The sequence below is a fragment of the Thalassophryne amazonica genome, chromosome 11 (assembly GCF_902500255.1).
Source record: "Thalassophryne amazonica chromosome 11, fThaAma1.1, whole genome shotgun sequence".
Lineage (NCBI taxonomy): Eukaryota > Metazoa > Chordata > Actinopteri > Batrachoidiformes > Batrachoididae > Thalassophryne > Thalassophryne amazonica.
Genome location: NC_047113.1, coordinates 55,086,744 through 55,096,889, shown reverse-complemented (window position 1 = coordinate 55,096,889; position 10,146 = coordinate 55,086,744). Strand labels below are relative to the sequence as shown.

General features: G+C 40.6%; 1 protein-coding gene and 1 long non-coding RNA gene across 3 annotated transcripts; both read left to right on the top strand.

Moving 5' to 3' along the window:
• Nucleotides 1–332: 332 nt before the first annotated feature.
• Nucleotides 333–9,036, top strand: LOC117520429. The gene is made up of 3 exons (XR_004563644.1): nucleotides 333–344; nucleotides 5,632–5,636; nucleotides 8,953–9,036. It is a non-coding gene; the product is annotated as an uncharacterized LOC117520429 (long non-coding RNA).
• On the top strand, nucleotides 2,373–7,631 carry zbtb33 (zinc finger and BTB domain containing 33). Of its 2 annotated transcripts, none has more exons than XM_034181773.1 (2): nucleotides 2,373–2,507; nucleotides 3,772–7,631. In XM_034181773.1, the coding sequence occupies exon 2, from the start codon at nucleotides 3,774–3,776 to the stop codon at nucleotides 5,562–5,564; it is 1,791 nt and encodes a 596-aa protein (XP_034037664.1). In that variant the 5' UTR covers nucleotides 2,373–2,507; nucleotides 3,772–3,773; the 3' UTR covers nucleotides 5,565–7,631. The 2 variants fall into 2 exon arrangements, with proteins under 2 accessions (XP_034037664.1, XP_034037665.1); XM_034181774.1 differs by lacking the exon at nucleotides 2,373–2,507 and adding an exon at nucleotides 3,659–3,683.
• Nucleotides 9,037–10,146: the final 1,110 nt, after the last annotated feature.

The following is a 10,146-nucleotide window of genomic DNA, read 5'->3' as shown; positions in this document are numbered from 1 at the left end:
AATTCATTTTTTCCCCATCAAAATTCTACACACAATACCTCATAATGACAATGTAAAAAAAAAAAAAAAAAAAAATCAGAAATCACATGTACATAAGTATTCACAGTCTTTGCCATGAAGCTCAGAATTTAGCTCAGGTGCATTCTATTTCCAATTATCATTCTCTGAGATGTTTCTACAGCTTAATTGGAGTGCACCTGGGATAAATTCAGTTGATTGGACATGATTTGGAAAACACACACCTGTCTTCTTATAAGGTCCCACAGTTGTCAGTGCATGTCAGAGACTGATCAAGAAGTCAAAGGGATTGTCTGTAGACACCGGCACAGTGGCCTCCATCATTTGTAAATGGAAGAAGTTCGGATCCACCAGGACTCTTCCTAGAGCTGGGTGTCCGTCTAAATTGAGTAATTGGGGGAGAAGGGCCTTAGTCAGGGAGGTGACAAGAACTAGAGGTGGGCGATACCGGGAATTTTGGTATTGATCCGATACCAAGTAAATACAGGCCCAGTATCGCCGATATCAATACCGATACTTTTTCATATTTAAGCTTCATAGATCCAAAGGATCCAAAAGACCTAGGACAGAATTTCTCCAAACATTGTATGTGACAACAAAATACTTTATTATCACAATCAACATTTTTGTTTAAAAAAAAATATCACACAACACAACTTAAAACAAAATCTCCTGAGGTAGAGGGCTGACAAACCACAATACAAGGGTGCGCTGCTCCGTGTTGTATGACACAACACAGTGTTGCTTTTACAGACAGACAGTAGACTTTGATGAATCTGCGTGCGCAACAGTCAGTGCGTGCGGGAGAGAAAAAAAGCTTGAGTATCAATCTTTTTACACGAGGATTGTTCAATATCAATACCAGCGTTGGTATCGATATTAGGATCGATCCGCCCACCTCTAAAAAGAACCTGAAGGTCACTCTGTCAGAGCTCCAGCATTCCTCTGTGGAGAGAGGAGAACTTTCCAGAAGAACAACCATCTCTGTAGCAAACCAACAATCAGATCTATATGGTAGAGTGGCCAGACAATCAATCAATCAATCAATTTGTATTTATATAGCGCCAAATCACAACAAACAGTTGCCCCAAGGCGCTTTATATTGTAAGGCAGGGCCATACAATAATTACGTAAAAACCCCTTTTACTAAGGAGAAGCCACTCCTTAGTAAAAGGCACAAGGCAGCCCACCTGGAGTTTGCCAAAAGTCACCTGAAGGACTGTCAGACCATGAGAAACAAAGTTCTCTGGTCTGATGAGACAAAGAACTCTTTGGCGTGAATGTCAGGCACCATTTGGAGGAAACCAGGCACCATCCCTACAGTGAAGCATGGTGGTGGCAGCATCATGCTGTGGGGATGTTTTTCAGCTGTGGGAACTGGAAGGTTAGGCAGGATTGAGGGAAAGATGAGTGCAGCAATTACAGGGACATGCTGGATGAAAACCTGCTCCAGAGCTCTCTTGACTTCAGACTGCGGCAATGGTTCATCTTTCAGCAGGACAATGACCCTAAACACACAGCCAAAATATCAAAGGAGTCACTTCAGAACAACTCTGTGAATGTCCTTGAGTCGCCCAGCCAGAGTCCAGACCTGAATCTGATTGAACATCTCTGGGAGAGATCTGAAAACGACTGTGCACCGACACTTCCCATCCAACCTGATGGAGCTTGAGAGGTGCTGCAAAGAGGAATGGACAAAACTGCCCAAAGGTTTGTGTGCCAAGCTTGTGGCATCGTATTTAATAAGTCTTCTGTAATTGCTGCCAAAGGTGCATCAACAAAGTATTGAACAAAGGGTGTGAATACTTATGTACATGTGCATAAATTTCAAAAAGTTTTTTCATGTTGTCATTATGGGGTGTTGTGAGTAGAAATTTGAGGGGGAAAATGAATTTACTCCATTTTTGAATAAGGCCGCAACATAACAGAATGTTGGAAAAAGTGAAGCTCTGTGAATACTTTCCAGACGCTCTATCTATCTGTCTGTCTGTCTATCTGTGTGTGTATGCGATAAAATCCTTGGATTTTCCTGCCCCCAGACTACAGCAAACTACGTATATTTAGCACTTTCACCCCCCCCCGCGCGCGTGCGCGCGCGCGCGCGCGCACACACACACACACACACACACACACACACACACACACACACACACACACACACACACACACACGTATACCCAAGTTCATAATGTTTCCCTTTTTTTTGGAAATAAAAAAGAGCTTGTATCAACAAAGTCTGTTTCAGTTCCGTGTGTGTGTGCTAAAGAAATGTTTTTTGTCATCAAAATATACACATTTTCGTTAGGCTGTAATCTTGTGTGTCCTCTAGGGGGCAGCAACCTGTGACTGTGACACCGCCCCGTCCGGTGGACATCCGGGTTTACCCGCAGTTAGCCGCAGTCGCAGCTTGTGTCTTCGTTTTTGCCTCGTAAATTTCCGCAGACTGTGTTAGCAGCCCCCCATTGGCCAAGAAAGCGCACAGGTTGCAGGTAAATAAAGATAATTATATATGTAACTGTTTTACGTTTTCTGCTTTGTGAGTACAGTGTGACATTTCTTTTTTAAGGTAACATGCTAACGCTAACGAACAGGCCGCTCGCTGTGTGCCTTTCAAACACGGCTAACATCACCTTTGTTAAAAAGCTAACACCATAATAAAGGTACTGGTTTCAGTATGTCAGTAATACCAATGATTGACAAAGGGACAGTGACTGACCCTTAATGCTGCTTTTAGCGTTATGTACATGGACTTTTATTGCCAAAATAACATTAAATTCATCGTCATTTCTATTTAGCTAATCTGACTTTATGTTCACAAATGGCTCATAATATAACGCAGCAACACATAAGCCCCCCCCCCCCCCCCCCCCCCCACCCCACACACACACACACACACACACACACACACCCACCGATTTGGGTTATATCAGTCAGTCTTAAGATCGTGCTTTGAAATAATTGTGGTTTTAAGAATAATATATTTTAACACTCATTATGTTAACTAAAAGGAACCAACTCTGTAGCCATTTAACCATTATAATAATAATAATAATTGTATGTGTGTGTGTGTGTATATATATATATCAGTGAAAGCCACCTCTCAGATCTTGCAGGATTTGAAACCTGAATAGGGTGAATTGATTGCTGGCTATGGAGAGTGTTGCTTTCCGTAGCCGGAGTCTTGCCCGAAAAAAAGTCACTGATCCGAGCCGATTTCTCAAACTAACTGGTTGCTCTTGTATTTCCCTCACAGCAATAACAACTGTCAGCACACATTCATAAAAACATATTACTTGTGACTTTCAAGTCACATATAACATGTTGTTATGATTGTGTAGTGAGCACTAAAAATCCCAACAATAATAATAATAGGCCATGGATGTCATTACAGTAATGGTAACTGCTCAAAAATATACCAGAGGGAGTTTTCATTTCCAGTGTTGCCTACATGCTTGCTCAGATGGGTTTGTAAGTTTAGAACTTACCCTGATAAAGTGCCTTGAAGTAACAAATGTTATTTAACATATGTTAAATGTTGTGATTTGGCACTGTATAAATAAACTGAATTGAATGGAGCCCTGTGATACCTTTCATTCTGCTTTGACTTAGTTTAGCCCAGTAAAGTGCGGCTTATGGCCTCCTGGTGGATTGTGAAGGTCCTGCAGGTGGGCTGTGAGAAGTTATTAAAAATAAATTTGTGTGTGTTTCATCTGGCTTTTTTGATGAATACATTTTTTCTCTCTCTCTTTACAGGTATGCCGAATCTAAAGCTGATATCTGCGACCGACACACAGTATTCAGCAGCTGTGCTGAAGTCTATGAACGAGCAGCGAAATCATGGAGTGTTTTGTGACATCACCATAATTATTCAAGACAAGAAATTTAGAGCACACAAAACCGTCTTGTCTGCATCAAGTACATATTTTCATCAGCTCTTCACTGTCGCTGGTCAAGTCATCGAGTTAAACTTCATAAGAGCCGAAATCTTTGAGGAGGTTCTGAATTATATTTATAGTTCCAGGATTGTTCGTGTTCGGTCTGACATGCTTGAGGAGCTCATAAATGCTGGAGAGATACTCGGGGTGAAATTCATTGCTAATTTAGCATCACCATTGTCACAAGTTAAGGGCTTACCTGGTTTGTCTAAGGAGCCAGAAAGTAAAAGTGACATCACTGCAAAGACCATGCCAATCATCACAGAGACCTTCTCCATTTCTGCAGAGGAGTTCAACCAGACCAGCAATGCTACAGTTAATGATGAGGACTCAGACAATGACGTGCTGTTTGTCTCTCAAACAGATGCTCCAAGCAGAGCAGCCAGTCAGAAAGTCAGCCCTGATGAGGTAATTGATTTGGACGCTGGTGATTCAGAAATTACAATAGAAGACAAAGTAAAATCAACAGATGGTTCAAAAACTTCCAGCATCTGTGGTCCATGGCCGAGTTTATCAGAGACCAGCTTGAATAACTCTTCCTCTCCTGCCAGAGCGTTGCCGGGCAGCGTTCCCACAACACCTGCTGGGTCAACCAACTTAACCCCTGAACCCTTGAGTGCTACGCAGTCCTCTGAAAACGGTGAGATAATGGGAGTGCAGAAGAAGCAGGTGTCTGCTTCAGCACAGACTGGGGATTTTAAAATAAGGCTGATGGATGTATCTGGAGGTGAATCAATTGAAACAACTGCTCCTGGAACAACTATAGCAGCGAAAAAGACAGTAACACTCGATAAAGCCTCAGAAATCTATACGTTTTCTTCAGGCTGTAAAGTGTATGCCAATATAGGGGAAGATACTTATGACATTGTTCCATTAAAGGAGGATCCAGGAGAGGGAGGATCTAAAGCCAGTAAAGGGAAGAAATCCAAATTTGTTGATAGAATGTCTTTGTCACCAAACGATGCTGTAAAAAAGAAAAAAAACAAAGAACTGGAGGATCATTATGAGTTGGTTATGGACGGGAAGACGTTCTACGTGTGCACAGTTTGCAAGCGCCCCTACGTGTGTCTGACAAGCCTCCGCCGTCACTTCAATACCCACTCGTGGGAGAAGAAGTACCCCTGTCATTACTGTGACAAGGTCTTTGCCCTGGCAGAGTACAGAACTAAACACGAAATCTACCACACAGGAGAGAGGCGGTACCAGTGCCTGCTGTGCAACGAAATGTTCTTCAACTACCAGGTGCTGTCCACTCACTGCAAGCAAGTCCACAACCAGGATCCCAGTGGGAGGAAGGAGAAAGACGACACAGCGAACAACTTGTACCGCTTGCTTCCATGTAGAACTGTGCAGATGAAGCCCTACTCTTGGATTACAGATGGGACGGGTGTCCCCGTTATCTCCGAGGATGGCAGCGTGCAGCACTTAACCAGCGTAGGCGGCAATGTTCACGCTTCCACACAGAGCAGACTGTTGAATTGGAATGACATCTTCATTGAGCACGACGCCGCCATTCGGCCGCCAGCGACCCTCAACCAATCAGATATGAGCTTGAGCACTCCATCGCAGGATTCTATGGAGTTTGACTTTAGTACACCGGAAACTTACTGAGGAACGAGGCACCTCCTGCTCCTCTGCCGGTGCCTTTAGGACCCTGCTCTCTCTCTTCATCCTTAAGTTCATGTTAAATCTATTGTTCTGAAATGCTCAGTAGTGTCATAAATAGTCTTTGGCCTTTTCTGTGTTAGGAAAGTGGTCACAGAAAAACATTGCATTGTAATAATATATATTGAATTGTCAAATATAACTGAGAAACAACCCCAGAAAAATAAAAGAGGCACAAACAGACAAAAGTACTGTGGCAGAAGGTGACTTATATTCAGTGTTGTTGGTCTAAGCTCTTATGATTCACCTTCAGTTTTTGTCATTTCAGTTCTTTGACAGATGCTGAATGTTATAATTAGACATTAGACTGTTGTATCGAGCTTCAGTTGTAATATTTTTTTCCAGGTTATTTAGGCTGCAAACACTTAATGACTTAACACATGTCTGAATGAATATAGGACTGCTTTAAGACTGCAGTGTGATGGTTTTTCGTTTCTGTTGACAGAGAAACTAGTTTCTTTGTTCAGGCTACGTTAAAGCGTTTGTCGACTGGATGCACTATAGTAGCAGTGCCTCATATTGAAGTAAATCCAGGTTGCTGGTAATTGAACTCCAAAGTAAAAAACAAATGGCACATTTGTGTTTGCAAATATTATGAAAACTGCTGAGCAGGAACGCTGTGCTTCTGGATTGTGATCATTTGATTCCAGTTTTGAAATGGTTTCAAACCCAATTCCCTTCTTAGTGTGTATAAGAAAAAGTTGTGAGAAGTCTACTTTTTCATTCTTGTTACTTGTTAATTCTGATGATATTTCTGGGGAAAATATTAGTTATTTAATGTTGTGTGGTTGGAGAAAGTTGTTGCATATGTCTTTCAACCTGTTATTGATCTGTATTTGTATTTTTTTCCTCAAGCGCTTTCTTAAATGTATTTCCTGTGCCATCACCTGCCTGAAATATGCTTTAGTCTAGATATTTTGTTTTAAATGTGACTCATAGATGTGACTTGAACATACAGTAGCACTTAATGTTGGATTATACAGCATTATTATTAAATTTAAAGCTACAGTGTGCAGGATTTAGTGTCATCTAGTGATGAGGTTGAAAATTGCATTATGGTGTCACCTGTCAGTTTTGTTTCCCTTCACAATTTTGGTTCTTTGGTGAAAGGACTTCATGCTCCCTTCTCTTTTGATAAGCACTATGTACAATCCTCCACTTTGAAAAAAATGAGGGCTCTCAAACTTGTTAGCCTGCATAGCGACCAGTATAGGGGACCATCTGCTCATTCCTATTCTCTCTTCCCCCCTCCCCCCACTTCCAGTCTTCTGGCTGCACACAAATGGCTATGTGTGCTGTTTTCCATTTATGCTAAGCTTGTTTGCATAAATGTTTCACTTCGGGTCGCCATAGCAGATCCAAGGTGGATCTGCATGTTAATTTTGGCACAAGTTTTTCACCGGATGCCCTTCCTGACGCATCCTACATACTGTAACTTTAAAGTCATGTTTTTAGTGGTCAGTCTGTAATGGGTTCGTGCAAACAAGCCAGTCTGTTCTACTTTAGGAACAGGTTTTGTTTTTAATTAACAGTGGTTTGTGGGATGTGCAGGATATTTTTGATATACTTTTTTTGTGGGGGGGGGGTATCTCAGCCCATCCTGCTATGCCTGTCTTTAAAGTACTTGATTTCACTTTCCAGTCACATGGGATATTGCCTAATAAATTATTTTAACTAAATTGTCCAACAAGCACCATGTAAATGTGTATTATTTTATTCACTGTGTTTGTGTCCTGTCTTTTGGGAATCAAAACTAGATGAAATCATTTTGTCCCACAAAATGTACAGTGTACAACCTAATTTAAACAAAAAGTCTGTACAAGTGATGCTACATTCTGTTCATACAATTGCAAAAGTTGATGGAAATGTTAAAAATGATGGTGGAATTCATAAATGCAGTATTACGCACTAGGAGAAATTTTATACATGTGTATATACTGTATAATTCCTTTGAGATAATTTGTAACAGTTGAGGGAAAATCTGTGAAAAGAATAAACTGTTCTGCAGCATGTTTTGCTATATTACTTTATTGTGATCCAAAATAATTTAGACTTACACAGACTTACTTCCAGCAACACAGATACTGAGACAATCAGCCCCAGACAAAATGATGAAATGATTAAAAAAACAAAACCTAATTTGTTTCCTTGTTCCTGTCAGTGAAACCTGCACTGACTTTGCTTGTGACCTTTATTGATAACAAATGTGACACATTTCCTTTCATAGCTGTAATGTTATTAATAGTTTAACAGAGTATATTTGTTTACATCCTTCACAGCATTTACAGGGTTAAGTTCAGCTGTGACATCGATACCTTCACTACTAGCTGCAGTAACTTATTTCTTCATAAATGACTGCAGTTCACATTCTAGTTCTTGAACATGAATTTAGATGTTAAACATACAGTGAGCTACGTTCACACCAGAGAGCAACTGTATATCAACCTACACTCTATTATAAATAATTGCATTTGATAATGTACACAGCTGAAGAGCAACTTGCAGGTTTTTTCCCCCTGAAAATATGTGCCGTTTTACCCTCCACATTGTTTTCACAAGTAGTAATCAAGCCCGGTGTACTTCAAACAATCCCAAAAAGCTTCACTATCAGTTTAACCCAATCAACTCTTCAATCTGAACATTAGCACAAGTAATTTACCTAAATTAATCTGAGCATAAAACTACACTATTGGATCCTTGCTGGTTTTTAGTAGTACTGGGCTGATGCTTACTCTTTGACTTTAAACAATTATGCAATACATTCTTTCGAAATGGGTTTGACCACCTCAGGTCAAAGGTCATTTGACCAACAAAAGTGATGTGATTTCATATTGTGTTTAATAGTAACCCAGGAGTCTTCAGTAGCAGTCCTTCAAAATAGCTATTACAAATTAGTTTGACCCTTTGAGGTCACTTGCGGTCAAAAGCAATTTGACCAATAGAAAAGGTAGAATATGACTTCATATTCTTCATGTAACAGTAGCCAGGGGTGGATCTAACCAATTCCTCAGAATAGCCATTATAAATATCCTTTATATATACTCATAGGGGCAAAAAAAAAATCTGACCTTGGTCAGTGACGTATTTTTAACAGATTTCACTCAAAAACAACAACTTTGTGCCCCTGTGACCCTCAAACATTCTATCAAGTTTGGTCCAAATCAAAACCAAAAATATTGGAGTTATTAACAAATATCTTTTAGATGATCAAAGCAATCGGGTTCTAATTTCAGCAGTCAGGCTCAAGGACCAAAGACAGGACCTGCGATTGATCTGGGTCTACACAAAAAATGTTATGCCTTCTTTTCCCAAGGCCTACGCCCAACCATTTCAGTGACAACTGTTCTTGATTTTTAAGGTATCCTGCTTACAATAAAGCAACAACAAAATAACATTCTTAACAGAGGTGACATATAAAATACACATACACACACTTTTTAAACTTCCTGCGCTCATGAATGAAAATGCGAAACAAAAACATAAAAGCAAAGCTGAGAGCTGAAGACAAAATGGCCCATCACTGAGCAGTGTGCTGCAAAGTACAGTGCTTTATGATGTCACACAGGAGTGAGTGTGTTCTGTAGGAGGCCCTAGCGATCTTAGCTGTTTTTCTGTGTCTGCTCACACCTGTCTTTCGCTGTTGGACTCTGCAGCTGAAATGCTCAGACACTGAATGCAGCTTTGGGCTCACTATCAACCCCTGTTTTGCTTGTATAAGACATTTTAATTTCACACTTTCATGTCCCAAAAGCATGAATTCTAGAAAACATCACTTAAACCTGCAAGTTGCTTTTTAACGGTTTTACAAATGAGGCCATAGCCTGAAAACTTTACACGTCTGAGTTATCCAATGGTCTGTAAATCCAGCTTTCATCTAACTTGATCTTCGACAAAGGTCACGCAGTTCCAACAGAGACAGGAAGTGTTTCTGCACCGAATTGCAGTGAACATAAACCATAACCTGAATGACGATTGTTGCAGTTGTACGTTGGTGATGGCACGCTCACAATGTGCGACAAAAATGAAGTGATTGTTGTTTATTTGTAATGTACATGATTGCAGTGTCCTCTCAGGATTACAGCAGGTTGGGTATTTTTTGCACCAAGATTCTGCAGCAGCCTTTTGATTATCGCCCCAATAGTTTGCAATTTATCAACATTTTTCTCGAACATTTCAGAGCCTCGATTACTGCAAGTCTGTTGCAACTTCTTTGCAAATGTCCCGATTTCCTACAACAAGCAACATATGTGTAACATCGATCAGGGCGTGGGCATGATATTTATTTAGAGAGAATTTCCTGGCCATCAATGCAATTCATTGCCTGGAGGAAATCTATTGTTGACCTCAGTGACCTTGTCTTTTACTGTTGAACCCGTTAGGGGGACGTCTGAGGTCAACCTTCATCTGCGCAATAACAAATCAGCCAAAGGAGATGTGTGTGGGGGGGGGGGGCAGCAAACAGGCAGACATGACCTTAACCCCAGTGATTGAAGTTCAGCAAATTTGACCTTACTGTACATGTGCAGTT